The sequence below is a fragment of the Oenanthe melanoleuca genome, unplaced genomic scaffold (genome assembly GCF_029582105.1).
Source record: "Oenanthe melanoleuca isolate GR-GAL-2019-014 unplaced genomic scaffold, OMel1.0 S111, whole genome shotgun sequence".
Lineage (NCBI taxonomy): Eukaryota > Metazoa > Chordata > Aves > Passeriformes > Muscicapidae > Oenanthe > Oenanthe melanoleuca.
Genome location: NW_026612760.1, coordinates 31304 through 50008, shown reverse-complemented (window position 1 = coordinate 50008; position 18705 = coordinate 31304). Strand labels below are relative to the sequence as shown.

The following is an 18705-nucleotide window of genomic DNA, read 5'->3' as shown; positions in this document are numbered from 1 at the left end:
CTAGTCTGTCTTTCCCAGTTAATCAAAGCAAAATCATTGGGGAGGGGAAGATTAATCTCAGAGAAGAAGACTTGATAAAGAAACAAAGAATAACAGAGGGAAGACAGTCTTTTGAACTGAAAATTGAAGGAGGTTGAAAACCTGGAAATTCCCTAAATACTTGTGTAGAATGTGAATGGATGAATAATCACAGTCCAGAAGAGCTGGGAATTACTTTTAAGCTTTAATGTACAAATATGATTTCTCCTGTGCTTTGTAGTGATGTTTTGAGTTCTTACTGAAATTTTTCTTGATCTAGGTTACACACTACAAGCAATATCCACCTAACACAAGCAAAGTATATTCCTACTTTGAATGTCGTGAAAAGAAGACTGAAAATTCCAAATTAAAGAAAGTGAAATATGAAGAAACAGTTTTTTATGGCTTGCAGTACATTCTGAATAAATATTTAAAAGGTAACTTCCTCAAATACCAGTGAAACCTTTCCTTTAATTAAATATCTAACTTTTTCTCAAGCTTATAATTTTACAGTTGAAACAATTCCATGTTATCCTGATATACCACAAGTAGTGACATGCATAATATCTTTTTTATGTGATTATTAAAAGAGTTGTCTACCTTCATAAATTGGTATTGACTTAATCCAGACACCTCTCTATATCTTTATTTATGCCAATGGTGTATAAAAATGAAAAGGTGTTCATGTCCCAACTTCTGTGGGTAAAAGTGAAATGAATAGAAAGAGACTAAAACTATGCATAGAATCACAAATGGATAGAGGATTTGATGGAAAATACGTTTTGTGTTTTGAACATTAACTTCAGTTCTGTATTTGCTGGTTTGTTTACTGTGTAAGCCAATAATGGTTTTAAATTTCCTTAAATTAAATTTTAATTTTCCTTAAATTTTGGATGGCCCTCAGCTTAGATCATTGAGTATGGCAGCTACATGTGAAAGTCATTTTTGTACTGATAATTTAAAGAGTAACATGTGAAAATTCCTTGATGCTGTTCAAGATCTTGTTTGGTTTTTTTGCCTTACATACAAATACCACTTTTTCTGACCTGAGTGCATGTTGCCTTCTGCCAAACTTTAAAGGAAAACTTTAGTCATATGCTTTATGTGTCTTTGTCTTGATCCAATAAACATCTCTGCCAATTCCACCAAAGACTGAAATTCTATTGTAATCAGAACACTTAATAATTTTGTTTCTTTTGTCTTTAGCAACTGCAGGTTGTTCTCTAAGGTAGATGACTGGCCCTATAGCAGTAGCATGCTTATTCAAATAATGTGGTTAGTCTGCAGGTTCCTATCACAACGTGGTCAGTCAAGGTTGGTTGCAAAGTCTCTCCATGGGGATTCTCCCTGGAATGGCACAGCTTAACCCTTGTGCTGGCTGTGTCCTTGCTGCATGTGCCAACTTGCACAATCAACATGTTCTGGGAAAAGCACTACTGTTAAACCTCTTGACTGGTTTTTGACCATTGTAAAAGAGTAATTATCTCAAATTGTCCTGAGTCATCTGCAAACCACAAGTGTATTTTACCCTCGTGGTTTCTTGAGCATTCTAATCTATTTAATAAATGAAAGTAAAGTTTGGTTTAAGCATTCTGTATTTTCTTCATATCTTTGTTGAAGGCAAAGTAATTTTGCTGTGCCTGAACGTTTTTGTTATTTATTTTTTATCAGTTGATGAATATTGCAAGTTTCTAAGCTTTTATCTGTTTCTGAAACTCCAGGTAAAGTGGTGACCAAAGAGAAAATCAAGGAAGCCAAAGAAGTATATAGGGAGCATTTTCAAGATGATGTCTTCAATGAAAAGGGATGGAACTATATTCTAGAGGTAAAAAAAATGCAAAAAATATTTGGAGATCATTGTGAGGGATTTCTGAATCAGCTGTAGAATAAATATGACAGTCTCTCCTTTTAATCTTGATAGTAAAGACTGGATAAATTTAGCTTCTCATATTTAGTGTACAGGGAGTAGCAGCTGTCAAAGAATAATCATATAATTGTAATTCCTTAGAGAAAAGTAATTTTCATCCTTTCAGATGCCAAATGCAGCTTTGCAGGTAATAAGGATTTGTGGCTGCCATCAGCCAGCTCCTGTGAGTGGGGGCTTGTTGGCAAGGCTCCATGAGTGATACAGCACTCAGTGGTTGCCTGCATCATTTACATTTCTTTCTCTAATCATTACAGTTCTTACTCTAATGCAGAAAGCATTACAACTTCTTGGGTGTATAAATAGTTCCAGAAAATACACGTTTTGCTTAGTTTTGTAAATTTTTGAGATATATGAATGTTGAAGTTTATTATAAAATATGAACCTCGACCACTTGTGACACACAAAAGTTAAGTCTTTTCACAATTATCTTTTCCCACTTTTGTTTAAAAAAGTGTTAGACTGCAAGTAATTGCAGACATCTCTTCTCTGTAAAAGCAGCAGATTCAGACTAATAGTATTCATCAGAGCTGTACTAATCTCTGCAGATTAATTAAATGCTAGGTTTCATTGTGGGTTCTGGTGAATGAATATTTTTCACATTTGGAAGCTCTTTTATCAGTCCTTTGTATTTATATTTCCCTGAATACCCTAATTGAATGTACTTTTATGGTGGCATCTGCTTATTAATATAACTGGATGTCATCCTGCCACCAGGGTGGACCATAGGTGTGCAAGAGAAGAGTGAATTTCAGCTAAATGTTTCAAATGGCAGCAAGCCCATGGTTTTCTAAGAGAGTTAGGGAGAGGTTTGTAGAGGACTTGCATTTAGTTCAAACAACTACAAATGTGAATTCTATCCATATTTATGTTTAAGCTACCTTAGACATTGTGAACTGCTTTCAGCTGTGTTAAAGTAAGCTTGATCCCTCTTTGGATAAACAGAATTAATACACTTTTAATGTTGCATGTCTGTCCTCACTGAGTTGTAATGTGGCTTGACTAAGTCCATTCAATTTTTAGTCTAGTCAAAATAAGCACTCCTGCATACTCTCTGTGCATGTTTATTCCTTTGTCAGGTTTTCTTATTCAAATTTTATACATATATGTATATATATATATATAAAAAACCCAAACATGATTTTCATGTCTTGATCTCATATGCTGGAAGTGTATGTACTCTATGAGTCCTTGTATGCCCTTTATGCCCAGAGTAGTGCTTCTGCTCCCTGAATTCCAGTGTATGTTCACACAGCTGCCACAGTTTCTCCCAGCTCGGTTGCCTCAGGTGTGGCAGGTAAAGTGGAGGGTGCAGTGGCTGTGTGAGTCAAGTGCCAGGATGAATTTGAAATGTACACATACCAGTTTGCACTGAGAGCAAATGAATGGGTAAATACTCACAGGGTGAAGGGTGAAAGAAAGGAATGGATTTCCTGGAGAGCAAGGGGCTGGTGTAAAGGCTGGAAGTTGGCAGGAATCTGTGATGAGTGGTAGAGGTGTAAGCCCTGAATTGTACGAGTCAAGTCTATCAAAAATGTTTGCAAAGGGCTGTATTACAGAGCCATGGCATAATTATATCACTTTCCTTCCATGAACAAAATCAACACCTACAGCAACTTTGAAATGTTCGGTTTTTGTTTTCACTTAACTATACTTTTGCCTTCATTGAATCATTAATAAATTATTTTGATCTTTTTTGAAGGCTTTGTTGTCTTTTATTAGTCCATATATCTCCAAATCTGACAACTAGACCCTGTGTGGTATATAAATGCAATTTGCTTCAGGTTACATTTTTGAATAAACTTTTAAACTGTAAGGTACAGGAGATTTCTGATGTCTGTTGAGTACTGGACAGTATGTTTTGATGCTAGTTATGAATCTGTAAGTTCTCTGAATTGATGCAATTTTTGTTGCCTTTAACAGGATATCTCATGGGAAGCTTTCTGTCAAAATATATTATCATCCAAAACATTCTCAGTATTGCCAGTACAGCTTGTAGAGCTCTTAGAGAAAGTTATAATTACTCCTCTCGAGTTGCTATTTGCAGGTTACTCTTTTTCAAAAGGTATATTTCACACAATATTTAGTCCTTTAGGGATAAAAGATTGACAAAAGAGTGACATTCCAATATAAGACTTCATGTTTAGTGAGTAATTGAGATGACAATATTTTAAAAAATAGTTATTAAATGGATCCTGCTGTAATAAATGAACAAAGCACACATCTATACTAAACAAAACTAGTGGATTTTTTTAAGGTCTGGATAGTAGCTAAACTTTTTTTAGCTTACTGCATGTGAAAGCATTGAAGAAAATGAGTAGTAAATATTTCTTGTTCTGTGGTAGAACTTGTGTATTTTTATAGAATGCTTAAGCCTTCCTGGCTCAATTTGCCCAAAGGCTGCAACTGATAGCCATAATTTGTTTTGCTAAAGAGACTGGTTTTTAAATTATTACTTTTTCTTACACAGAAATATGATGGCCATCTTCCCATAGAAATAAAGGCTGTTCCTGAGGGCTCTGTAATTCCCAGAGGAAATGTTCTTTTCACAGTAGAAAACACAGATCCAGAATGCTACTGGCTCACAAATTGGATTGAGGTAAGTTTTGGAAATTTAACATGTTTTTCTAAGTAAATATTAATGCACTTTAAGATTGAATCCTGTATTGCTTTAAAGGAAATTTCTGGCAACTTTTATTTTCTGCTTTAATTCTTTTCTGTAGTCATCTTACACAGACTTTTTTCCCCCACTTGGCAAGAGATCATAATAATTGTACAGGAAATTCACAGCAGTACTTTCATCCATAAAAAAGGAGGATTGGGGGAGCTGTGTGTCAGTTTGCTAGTGATAACTCCTGAGAAGGTCAATACCTTCCCTACCTCATAAAAGCTAATTACTTAAGCTCTAAAGCAAACTGTTGGAGGCACCAGTACTTTCTGAACAGGGAATGAAAATAAATAGACCTTTTTGTGCCTGATTAAATGCCAAGTGGGCATTGTCAAGCTCTGAACAAATATGCACCTAATATTGCTTTGGATTTTGTTTTAGACTATTCTTGTGCAATCGTGGTACCCAATCACAGTGGCTACAAACTCCAGAGAGCAGAAAAAGATTTTGGCCAAATATTTGCTGGAGACTTCTGGCAGCTTGGAAGGACTGGAATATAAACTGCATGACTTTGGCTACAGAGGAGTTTCTTCACAAGAGGTAATACTGCTTATCTAACAATTAGAAAAGTCTGATTGTTCCTAACTGTGAAGAGTTGTAGCATTGTCTGTTAACCTCTGTGGCCCTGTCCTGCTCTGAAATTGTGAATGCACAGAGCATTGTGTTTGGACTGTGTGGAGGGGGAGGTCTGGGGTGGGGAGGTGGGTACAATATCTGAATGTGAGCACCAGACTGGGAGAAGTTTTCTCTGTCTTCCCAGTGTAAGTGAATGAAGAGAATATTGGTGAAGTGGGAATTGAGTCAGTCTTGCTGTTGCAAACTAGTGCTAGGTGGTGACTGGGCTTAGGCTTCTGTATTTGGCATGGAAACTGAAAGTTGTATCTTCTTCAGACTGCAGGAATAGGAGCTTCTGCTCATTTGGTGAACTTCAAAGGAACAGACACTGTAGCAGGAATTGCATTAATTAAAAAGTACTATGGTACAAAAGATCCAGTTCCAGGATATTCTGTTCCAGCTGCTGAACACAGGTAAGATACTAGTCTAAGCCTTTCTAAAAACAGCTTAACAAAATGTAATTCTTTTCTTACCCATCTTTGTGTCCAGAAATATACCATACAGTATTAGCTGTGACTGATCCAGCTGTTGAAGCTGCAGTTCTGTACTGATGCCTCTGTATGTTCTAGGGGCATGTAAGTAGCATGGTTGTTTTTAACTATAAATTATTTTAGATGTTTTTAACTATAACCTCCTTATCAGTGTCTTTTTTGGAATAAGCTTGGAGGCTTATAGTCTATAGATATTGAGGATTCACATTATGAACTTCAAATTTTGTTTCAAATATAGAATCATAAATTGACAAACTCTGTGAATTGCAGTTCTGGATTCTCACAATTCATGTTCTCCCTCCAGAAGAGGCAGTTGCTCTCAAGCTTCCCATCAGTATAACTAGTAATGCTAAATCCTTGCTAAATCACTAAGAATGGTGGATGAATTTTTAAGAATAAGGAAATTGATCTCAGACATTTGGGACTTATTCAAACAGCAGATAATGCTGGAATTTTAAGATAAAAATTCAATGTCCACTGACTCTTATGCTGTGCATGAGATAATTTTTAGTCTTTGCACACAAGTTACTGAAATCACTTATATCAGCTGATCTGAGCAGTAACTTACTACTGCTCTCAGCAACTCTGGTTTATGTGCTCACCTATGGCCTTGTACCAAGGGTAGTGTTCTGAGGTTCCTCTGGAAGATTACTTGTATAAGTTAGAATATTCATTGTATATCACTAAAAAAGAAAATGAATTTATTTTCTTCTTTAGATTTTTTTAACACATGGTGAGGTGCTTTGTTCTCAACTTTCCATTTTGTAGCATGAAGTTGTCAGAGCAGATGTTCTGTTCTTGAATCTGTAGTTCTCAAACTGTCTGAATTAAGTCTGTTTATTTAGTATATAGTGTATTTATAATCCCTTAAAGCAACACAGAGCTGATAAGCACATAGTTTCTGCTGTCGTGTAATCATGCTGCTTATCATTGTCTTGAACTGTTGCTGGTAGGAAATAGAGAATGACATGTAAATGCAATTCTAATATGAATTTTTCAATTGCCTTTGCAGTACCATAACAGCTTGGGGGAAAGATCATGAAAAAGATGCTTTTGAACACATAGTAACACAGTTTTCTTCAGTGCCTGTATCTGTGGTTAGTGACAGCTACGACATTTACAATGCTTGTGAAAAAATATGGGGTGATGACCTAAGGCATATAATTGAAGCCCGAAGTCCAGAGGCACCACTTATTATTAGACCAGATTCTGGGAATCCCCTTGACACTGTTCTAAAGGTAATTCTTTCTTGAAGCCATTTGTATACAAGACTGGGAGGGCAATTGTTTGTTTTGTAATGACTGGCTAGCAAACATATAATGATCTAGCTTGGTATGCATTGTATATATTTGATGCTGGCTAATTTGAACCTATGAAAAATGTAGGTATTTACTTCATTTGAGTATAGATATGGAAACTTTTGCAATCTAAATAGTTTTGTATTTTTCATCAATCCTATTCTTGCATATGGTTCTTGAAGCTTTTATGAGTTACCAGTTTTGCTGATGTCATGATGCTGAATGCTTTTATAAAGAGAAACTTCTGTCACTTAACAAATGCAATGGGAAACAACTTGAGTGCTACTAAATGCCAGGCCAATAACAATTCTTACTGCTAAGTTTAAGTATCTTGTCATCCCCTGTTAATGTAATTCACTATTTTGTGCTACAGATACACGTGTAGCCCGCTTCTCTCTTTTATAAGATGTGCATTTAAGTCAGTGGCACTGACTCCACATTGAAATATGCTTCTTGCCTCATTGCTCTTTAGAAAGAATAATGATTGTTGAAATTTCATAATAAAAGCTGTTGATACCTCTGAATTTGAGTGACTGTCAGCACTGTCCAAGTAAGAAGATAGGGGCAATGTTAGTTACATTGGTACTCTGTAAAATTAGATCTATACAGCTTTAACACTTTGGTTTTTTGCTCTGGGATAAGTGATATATCACAAATAGGAACTCTGAATGACCTTTATCAGAACTGATAAGAAAAACTCCTATCTGAAGTGTTTCCTTTTAAGTATTTGTGGCTTACAAAATCATGAAAAGCTGAAAGCCTCATCCACCACCTAAGAGGTCAAAAGAAGAGCAGGATCTTCAGCTGACACATTTAAGAACAAAAAGTCACAGCAGGCAAAGGGAGAGAGGGTGGAAGCATGGTTCTGATTAGCTCTAGGGTGCAAGTTCTTAAAGACCATTTTGTCTGTGACTGCTTTAAGGGCTTCCACCACAATGGCTGGCATGTTTTTTTGTGTGTGGTTAGATTTAGAGCATGATTATGTGGGTATATTTCTGGATTTATTTTAATTTTTTAGAGAAAAAGCATGACTCAAATGTGGAAATTGTTTCTTTATTGGAATGGCAGTTTTTTATTTTCAGTTTGAACTATCTTCTTTCCCTTTTCAATAGGTCTTGGAGATCTTGGGAAAGAAGTTTCCCATTACAGAGAATTCAAAAGGCTATAAGTTGTTGCCACCATATCTCAGAGTTATTCAAGGGGATGGTGTGGATATCAACACATTGCAAGAGGTAGGAGAGAGATCCTGTTCATATGTCAGGGTGGCACTGACAAGGTTGATATTTATCTGGACTCTGTTACAACTAGTCAGATGTTGCAGCAGAGACTGCTGATCCCACCCCTGCCCTTCATTCCAGACACTGGCAGTGATATCATAATGCATAAAACAAATTCATTAAAACTCCACAGGAAATTATTAAGATGCATAAAAAAACTCTAAAAGGCATTTTCTAATCCCCCTGTTGTAACCCTTCTCTTTCCACTGTCTCTCCTTTTGTTTGCTTTCATCATGCTTGTCAAATCTAATTGAGATCAAAATCTGGCAGTGTTTGGTCCTTTCATTGATGTCTGAGGCACACTGCATGATCACTGTGCTGCAGCCATAGTAATAATTAACTGCTTTGGCTCATCAGTTTTGTACCATCTGAAGTCTGCTTGTCCTCATATATTCAAGGTGTTATTTTGAAGGATGACTTTTTAAAACCTAGGGAAAGGAAAGCAAGTTTGTTGATTGAGCAACTAGTGGAATAAGGATTAATTGAAAAGCCAGAAAATAAGTGTAAAAGATTAAGCTGTAGTCAGAGTCAAAATTGCAATTTTACCAAGACATAAATTGATTATTTAGTAGATTCTGCATGCTTGAAACAAGACATAAATTCACCACTATTGACTAGAGGTAGATAGGAGGTAGCACAATATGGTTATAAAGGTATAGACTGCAGTAACTAGAGATGACAAAGGGCATGTAAGAGGAAGAGGACTTGACTTGGTCTGGTTTGTCCTGAGTCTTTCATCTTCAGCTGTATTAGAGTTCAAAACCAGAAGTAAGTTGAATAAAGTTAAGATTAATTTTACTTGAATTTATTGACACTTGTCTTAGCTTTCTAATCGGACACATCCTTAGGTTTTTCTCAGCAAAGCTGACTTTTGCTTCTTCTCAAAATTATGAGCAAGGGAGGTATCAGTTTTGGTTTTTAGTTGGTCTGAAGCTATCTGTATGTCTAGCATGGGCACATAATGTGAAGCTCAGTGACAGAACTCAGATTTGTCACTCAGATCCCCACAGAGCAGTTAATACTGAGATTGTAATCTGATAGACTAACTATAGTGCAGTCATGCTCTGCATCTTTTTTCCCCCTCCAATGGCCTTTAAAGTAAATTCTGCTTTATTTTTTTGTCCCATGTTGCTTTTTGAGAATATACAAATATGCTAATATGCTTAACAGAACACAGCATGAGAGGTTAATAGCTGGGAAGAAAATCTTATCATTAGATAGCAGGGGAAGACACTCTGTTAAAGAAAACCCACACAGAAGAAAATAATTTCTGCTTATTCTAAACAATGATCTAACAGGACTGATGCCTGTATTAGGCAAGTATGTTATGGGTGAGATTTTCATAGTTGTGAGAGGACAGAAACTGGACTATTGTTTCTTGTAAGGAACTCTGGTTGCTTCTTCTAACTTATACTGGACAAAATTCAAGGATATCTTATAGCATCAATTCTAATTAAAATATTAAAGCAAGTATTTAAAAATCTTTGCACTAGAGTGAAAAACGCTCTGCTCCTTATGTTCTAAACAGAGCAATAAAACAAATTGCAGCAGCTAATGGGAGAGTATAAGAGGCAGAATGAGCAATTCTTTGTTCAGGTGATCTGCCTTTTTATATATTTTCCTTATGAAGCTGTAATTGATTATGAGACATCTACCTGTAAAATAATAGAAAAGAGCAGAAGGTTCAGTTCCCCAAGATACAGAGCAGACAGGTCACTGCTGCCCAGTTGCACCTTCTCATTTCTTCCTGACTCTGATCTTGCTGTGCCTTGTGTCAGCTTTGGTCATTGAACCACTAGTCATTAAAATGATTTAGACCACACATGTAGAAGCTTAACTAAATCAGCCAAAAGGGATCAGTTTTGTGGTTTAGTGAATTAAATTGTACCCTAAAAAGGGGCTAACACTTGCCAGCACTATGCAGAAGGAAACAAACTGTTGTTTTGAGCGGGGAGAAATGGGCAGGAAGGGAAGTGACATTTTTCATTTGACAGCAGCAAATTATGTTAGAGCAAAATGACCATGATTTTGCAACCTAATTTTAGTTTTATTTAAATATCATTAATCTCTTAATCCTTTTATGTCAGTAGACCCCAGGTTTGACCATGCTGAGTTTTAGAAGATTGGATAATGGCATAACATCAAAAAACCCCTAAAACAACAACCAAAACCCAAAATAAAACAACCCACCAAAACCAAACCAACACTGAAGTATATTATTTTGCAAAAGGAGTTTTCATTAACAAATACAATGCATCTCTGTGGCCAACTTTTTTCCCCCTCTTGTAACCCGTGCAAGATTTTTATTCCAATTATTCCATATCAGCTTTCAATTCTAGGCATGATTTATTGTTACAGATCAGATGAAAGGTAATGGGTACAGTAGGAAAATCTAGAATGGGTAATGACCAGTAGTCTCATTTAGCTATCCAAAGTAGCTGAAACAAGAATATAGAAAACATCTCAGAGTATAAACTGGATTTTAAAATTCTTTGTTTTAATAGGGGATGCTGGTAGAACAGGTAAGGAAACTTTTTTGATTTTCTTTGCATTTTCACTTTTAAAAATCATTCCAATCTGCTAACTCCACAATATACTACACTTTCAAAGGATTTTCTTTGAACATTCAATTTCCAGATGTCTTTAAATTTTTATACAAAATAAATCCTCCAATCTGGAGTCAGAGTTCATGTACTAATCATGCTCATAATGGTCAGAGGAAGCTGGTCAAAACCTTGACACCTGAATTGTTCTCCCTGTATAGGTTTGAAAGTGTGAAACAAAAATTTCTTCTGTATTCTTTTCCTTTGGGGAAGCTTCAGTTGTTTCAGATCTCCCCTTTTTCTTCTTCCCTATTGCTACTGCTGTTTGCCATCTCTCCTCCATACCTAAGGAAGTATTAATATCTGGGCCTTTGCTCTGTGTCACTGGTACAGTCAGAGCTGGCTTTCAGCTCAGTCTGGATTTCCCTTCCCCTCCTCACCAGACAAAGATCAATCTAAGTAAGGAAATCCCTTGAGAGAGTGGAAAGCTAGAAGCCAGTTCTTCACCCAGGGTAAGTGAGGAGTTGTGCCTGTAGCATGAGATGAACAAACCATCTGTAAATGAGAGCAGCAGCAGGAGATAAAAGGGGGTTCACGTTTCCTCTCAGCCAGGCAGGAGGGCTGAGCAGCCATGGCCCAGCTCTGCTGTACTTGCACTAACACCTGTTAACCTGCAGCTATCAAGGAACATGAAGCCTCAGCAGCCCCTGCCTTGGTGTAGGGTGTTGTTTGTACCAGGTAGTTGTATCTTGCAGGCATGTTCAAGTGAGTTCAGTGTCAGACCTGGCCTTTGCAACTGCACAGTGAGGTGAGCAGAACACTGGCTCATGATTGCTCAGGGTCTGGGCAGAACCAGAGCCCAGGTGGAGTTTACCTGTATTTGCCTCTTTAAAAGACAGTACAGATAAGCAGAATCCATACCCAGCCCAGTTAAATCTCATTTCTTATAGCACCACTGGGCATTGTTCTCAAGTAGCACAATGGTATACAAAATACCATTTCTTACCCTTCCTTTGTCAGCTTTATTTACTCTTGAGGTACTTAAAGGAGAATTTAATTAATTTCAGTTGTTTATCTTCCCTGAGTACCTCTTTAAACTGCTTCCAGGAGAGTCTAATCACCTGAAAATAAAGATTCCTTTTGCTCTTGGTCACTGAGAGGGTATGATGTGTACTGCTAAAATCCACAGGATTGTCACATATTTAAGAGGGCATTTGTTCAGGATTCAAAGCTTTCAAATGATTCTGTTGAAGTGGAAGTCATGGTGGTAGAGCTTGAGATTCATTTTGCTTGACTTGCCAAGTGAGGCTGAGAAAGTTGGTACTCTTGGAATGATGGAAACTCATTGGTAAAATTTTTCCTGGGGAAATCTCTGACAGAAATGTACTGGGAAGGTGTTCTGAGCACGTCCTCAGAAGGTTGTGACTCTGCTGTCCATGTATCTGAGAGTATCTGTGAAGACAGTCTGTATGTGACTAAGTGCATAAACAAAATCCTGGTGTGCTCTTTTGTTTGCACTACCAGTTTGTCACAGTCTGCAATTGGAATTGTGTTTTTCATTTTTTCCCGCCTCTTCTGAGCCTTAGCTGTCCCTTAAAAAAGCAGCTTGATATCAGTAGCTCCTGAAACAGTGTTCAGTGTTAGTCTGGCATTTCTTCTTGATGCAGGATGCTAAGATTGCCCAAAATTTGACAAAATTTCTGACTATGCTGAGTTTTGAAAATCTGCACTGTTCCCCGTGGATTAAGTTCTTCCATTCTGCTTCTTGCCTTCCTGTTTTTCTGGATGGATGGTATTTTGCTGTTTCACCCACTCTGGTTTACTCACCTGCTTTTGGTAGTAGAATGTTAGGAGAAGAGAGTTTGAGGTCCTTTTCTGGGGCTATAACCATCATTTCAGGCTGTCATAAGAGTAACAGGTCAGGGAGACAAATCTTGGCCCTTTATGAGCATGACTAAATGAGCACCTGCTACTCCAGGCTGGAGGATGTCACATTTGTCTGAGTAGAGTGAGGGTGGAGGGAAATGATATGGTAACTTTTACCTTGGCTATTGCTAGCAGTCCACATTGATCTGTGCCTGCAGGAGAAGGTGGCAAAGCAAACTCTTTGAGCAGTTTTATGTGTTTTCATTTCCCTTCTTTGAACTTGCTGATCTTACTCTAGACAATGTGGTTTTCAAGAGAATTGCTCTGTTCAAGTCATTGATCAGAGAGGGTAATAACTTTCTGGAGTTGAGCAGGATGACTGCATTGTTTCAGGATACCCATTAAATCTTTTATTTTCTTTAGAGATCTGTTTCTCTGGGCATTGCATTACTGTGCCACCTTAGTTTGGGAATAAATGTGCTGGCAAGCAAAAGCTTTCCAGTTCCACGCTGGAACTGTAAATAAAAATGCAAACAGTATGCCAAGTATTGGCCAAATTATTAGGTACATCTCCTGGAAACTGAATGTTAGTTGGCTTAATTGTCTGTAAAAGCATCTTGTTTAAGTAGTGTAAAATTTTTATGGGAAAAATTAGGCATGGCCTAAAAGTACACTCCATTATAATTTTCTTTTTCTTATTAGATTGTGGAGGGAATGAAGAAGAATAAATGGAGTATTGAGAATATTGCCTTTGGATCTGGTGGAGCTTTGTTGCAGAAACTAACCAGAGACCTCTTAAACTGTTCCTTCAAATGCAGTTATGTGGTGACCAATGGCCTTGGGGTATGTCTTTGTTCAACTTCTACCACTCTGCTTTTCTCCCCACTTGAAAACCCATTCGACATTTCCTATTACATTGCCACCATCTGCATACCACAAAGTCCTTTCCTCCTAAAAACATCCTCTTCATTTTAGGTTAATGTCTTCAAAGATCCTGTGGCTGATCCCAACAAAAGGTCAAAGAAAGGACGGCTCTCGTTGCATAGGACACCTGCTGGAGAGTATGTCACACTTGAGGAAGGCAAGGGAGATCTTGAAGAGTATGGACAGGTAGGAATTTTCCAAATCTGTTGCATCATTCTTCATGCAAAAATAGACTGAGAAAAAGGAGGTTATAACTTAATTTCAGAATTTATTTTTGATCTGTCATTTTGTTCAATTCCCATCTCATTACCTCAAAAATTACCTCAGTACCAAATTCAGTAACAAGAGTGTGTTAGAATGACAGTAGAATGTTCAGGCTTTGCAATTACAGATCTTTCTCTTTTGTTTGTCTTCAGAAACATGAGAACATTACTGCTTTTCCCCAAAACTAAAGTCTCAGTGCTGTAGAATATGTACTGGCCAGGTAGTTTTGTTTGGCCTGTACTGTAGTGTATGTGAGGTGGAACGGGGACAGCTGTAACTAAAACTGTGTTTCTACTTCCCCACTGAGAGTTTTTTAAAAATAATTCCTTCAGGAGTTAATGCTCTGTACACAGAGTAGTTCTACAGTTTTTAAAGATGCAAATTTAAACCAGGAGTTCAGTTTCCCTGTGAATTCTTTACAATTGCAAAAGGGAATGCTATTTCTGTGCAATAAGCTGAAACTTTGTGCCAGTCTCAGGCTTTCAGTTTGATATGTGTTGTGTTTCTGTGTCCAGCAACAAATCATTAAACTGCATGTTGAGTCTTCCCAAGTTAAGGAGACTGTAAATAAGTTGTCAAATTGCACTTCTGCTTTTAGAAGTTGAAAGTTTTCTGATATACAGAAGCTGGTTTTGTACTACTAGGCACACTGTTTTACATACCAGTAAACATAAAACTTAGATCTCTGAGAAATTGCAAGATGAAAAAAGCCTGAGTTACACACACTGAAGATATGCTTCTCTGGACACAAAGATCTTATAGAAATTTGTAACATTTTTCTATGCACATATCCATGTACATATGTTAATGATGATGAACATTCCTATACATGTAGAGAGGGAAGAACCTAATGGTGAGAAATCTCTTCAACAAAAACTACAAGGCTTTGGCTCTGAAATTAGGCAATATATTGTCCCTTAATTTTTGTCAGGTGAAATGATTCATTAAAATTTTTTTAGTCCCAGGAAATTAGAGAGGGTCATTGGTGTGGTACCAGTTCTGGGGCTCCCTGGAGACAACAGGGATGTACACCCTTCTGTGGGCTCATTTCTCTAAAGCCACCAAGGTCACCAAGTGCAGGGACTGCTCAGTGTTGCTGCTGTGCTGACTTTTGTTGCCAATTCTGTTTTTTGCCCTTCCAGTGTGCTGTATGCAAGCCCTTCCTGATATGCTGTTTTAGAAAACATATGAATAAAGGGCACAGTGAAGAAAGATATTTAATTTTTTTTTTCTAGAGGAAAAAATTACTTCATTTAAACCCCTATAACTGAGTTGTATTTAACTGGTTGCATGTCACCTTTCTTACAAACTGCTCTGGCAAGGTGTATTTAGTGTGTATTTGGCTTTGGCCACACTCAAGGGACTCCTTGGCACAAAGCTGCTGTCTGTGCACAGAATGACCCAAGCCCTTTCTTCTGTGTAACCTTTAGTGAAAGGTGTCAGAAGAGGCTGTAAAAATTTAGTGTCTTGACAGGGTAAAGTTCCAGCCTTACCAGGCTGGATTTGTGTGCTTGCTTTTGAGTTTGTGTAACCTGTGTTTGCCAAATCACTCTTGCTAAACAGTGGTGTTTCTTGCAGGACCTGCTTCACACTGTATTTAAGAATGGAAAGGTAACGAAGTCATATTCATTTGATGAAGTAAGACAAAATGCCAGGCTGAAGAACAGTGAATTACAAACAGCATCTCACTAAGTTCCATTCCATGTCTGTGTATGTGTGTGTAACTTGTTCGTACTGCATAGCTACTGGTTTATTGTACAGATTTGTGTGTTTGTGTTTTATGACATTGTAGCCAAATTATTTGTTGGTTTATGGACATACTGCCCTATCTTTTGCCAGTCTTTAGAAAATAAAATCAGGAAATGGTACTTACCTTGTAAAACATATTTAATGCTAAAGTGTGCTTTTTAGGGCCCTTTGCCAGTAGTGATTCAATCTGGTATTGATCTTTTCACAAATGAGACAGAGCTGAGAAACTTTTTTATATATAACAGAATATCACAAAATGGATTTACATAAAATTATCATGATTGCTTTATGTTTATATTTAACTTGTATTTTTGTACAAACAAGATTGTGTAAAATATATTTAAAGTTTCAATAATTAAGTCTTTCCAACTTTTCATGATTTTTATGAGCACAGACTTTCAAGAAAATATTTAGTGGGGGGGGAATCCATTGCCTTTTGTCCATTAATCAGCAAATAAAACATGGCCTTAAAAGTTTGTTGTGACATTGTTCATTTGACAACTAAATCAGGACTCGTATCTCCATAAGATCCTATAGAGTTGCTGACCTCACATTTCTTGTAGTTGTCTGTATTAGTAAATCTGCATTAAACTAAATTACTGTTCTTACTAGAAGGTTTAGGTATTACAGACCTTGCTGGCACAGTAAGGTATGTAAGTGAAATGCCAAATTTGAAAGGATTCTCTACTGCAACTTAACTTGCCAAGTCTATCCCACTTGGTATATGCACCTCAATATTTTAAGAGTAAAGTTTTTAAGAGATCTCCTCTTCCACTATAGAATATATGTGTAAAATACTGAAATACGGAAGCGGTGTATTTTAAAGTAATTACACTTCTGGGTTTATTTTTCATATACTGTAAGTGACAAGAATTTAAAGCAAAATACTGGACTGGGTAGTGCACTTTTTTACTTTTTTGTATTTTTTTCATTGATTTGCCTTTTGTCAGACTGGATGTTAAATTGTAAAGATGTTTAACTATTTTTGTTAACAACTTTAATAAAACTATGCTAGCCAAACTCCTACATGAATGGCAGACCTGTTTCCCCTTCTCACCCAATCAGTTTGTGGTGAGGAGGGGCTTTTATTTTGCAGAGGGTAACTGTAAAACAATGTGTTTGAGAGATACTTTTGAACTGTCTGCACTTGATTGTATTTGCTCTCTGCATATGCTTGATATGAGTATCTGCTGGAAAATGAAACTGTTGAGGATTTTATTTGAGAAGCTATGTAGTAACCTCTGAAATATTTGATAGTACTGTAGGATGGCTCTCACTAGAAAAGTACCTCCCTTACTTATCAAAAAAACAACAACAAAAGCAAATAGTTCCTGTTCTGCTGGCGATCAACTATCAGCTAATTGCTTAATATACTGATGTAATTAATTCTTCTAATTAGTAGATGATGTTACTGGAAAATGCTAAAGCCTAAAATAATTTAAGCGTACAAAATTTTATAAAACATGCTTTTAAAGGAAGATTGAAAAGCCATACTTCATTGTTCTTACTCTCACCAAAAAGGGCCACATCAAAGCATCCATAATATTTCCAGGGTTTGTGGTTAAGATGTTTATGCCCAGTCTCAATAGTTCTTGTTAATAAAAACTTGTTTTTCACTTGTAGTGTATGTAATTATACATTTAAGTGATGTATTGTTTCAAGAATAGTGTTTTAGTAAAACTAAATGCTGACCTTTTACACTGAGGAACTGCCTTCCCTTAGCTATTAATTATATTGTTTGGTTTTGGCCAGGAAAGATTTTGAATCTGGACTTAGCATCAGTAGCAGGTAAATAGTACAGAGCCTATTTCACTCCTCCACATGTGTACTAGGGAATTTTATGATGTATGGTTTAAAAAACAATAAAGTAAATGCTGCTTTCATTCTGTACCAATAAAAATTTTGATAACTATTGACTACCCATAACTGATATTTTTGTACTTGAGAACTGAGGATATACTGTGGAAGCACTGTTTTCATGTGTACCATGGAATACATTATAATTGTTCAGTATTGTCTCATACTTTTCAGCTTATTAGTTCAAAACTCAAAGAAAATTCTCTACTTGTGCATGTCACTTTCAGAAAGTTGTAATGTCACTCATTTTATTAAATGTTAATAATTTAAAAAGAAAAGAAAAAAAAACAAAAAACACCTGGTGCTATTCAGACCTGAACACTTGTCTCTTTGTGTTTGGCAGTTTGACATTCTGGGCATCAAGGAGTTGACAGAAATTACTGCAGTGCTTGAACCATACAATATTCTAATTCTTCCACATGAAGGCAAACAGCATGTTTGTTTGCTTTAAAATGCTAGATTTGTAGTCATTGATATATTTTAATTATCCCCATTTCATAATACAATACAGTATTTGTATTTAAAAATAGGAATTGGGAATTTTGTGTTTAATACTCTGATTTGTAACCATATTTAGCATAAGAAATGAATTTTGTAAGACAATTTTTTTTCTTCAGCTGCATGATTATAAAAAAATAAAGACAATTTTTTGGTACTTTGAAAGATCTGAGGAGAGAACAGAAGAGTACTTAACTGTTTGGTTTGCCAAAATCAAAACAAAGCTTAAACAGTTCTTTTCTTATAGGTTTTTACATTCCTTCTTGTTTAGTGAAGAATAAGTATTCCTCACATAAATCCTCTGTTAAAGTAATTTTAATGTACTTGGCATCAAATACAAGTATGTAATACACATGGAAATAAAGTTTAGTTCTGGCAGTGAAAACCATAGCCATCTGACTGTGTCTTAAAGTTCTGATGTTGGGCATCAGATGCCATCCTGTGCTCTTTGTTGCCAAACACAGGCCAGAGCAGGGCTCAGGGCTGTGCTGTCATTGCATTCCTTTAAGGAGAGCTGCCCAGCTGCCTTGCAGGCAGTTGGGGTTAAATGAATGTACAACCAGCTCACTTCTAGAGAAGACAAAGCAAACTGGGCTCTATTTTTCTTTTCTGGGGTGTGTGTGTGTTTTTGTGTGTGTGTGTGTGTGTGTGATTTTGGGGGTTTGGTTTGGTTTGGTTTTTGGGGAAGTTTTCTTGTTCTTTTTTCTTTTTTT

At 36.6% G+C, this 18705-nt stretch overlaps 1 protein-coding gene across 1 annotated transcript; it reads left to right on the top strand.

The window, feature by feature from the left end:
- Window positions 1-298: 298 nt before the first annotated feature.
- NAMPT (nicotinamide phosphoribosyltransferase) lies at window positions 299-18382 on the top strand (the record flags this gene model as incomplete). The annotated part of the gene is made up of 11 exons (XM_056515903.1): window positions 299-455; window positions 1740-1843; window positions 4413-4541; window positions 4992-5150; window positions 5502-5638; window positions 6729-6954; window positions 8127-8246; window positions 10796-10813; window positions 13403-13543; window positions 13676-13810; window positions 15467-18382. Coding segments are annotated over 11 exons (1440 nt in total), but the record flags the coding sequence as incomplete, so codon positions are not given.
- Window positions 18383-18705: the final 323 nt, after the last annotated feature.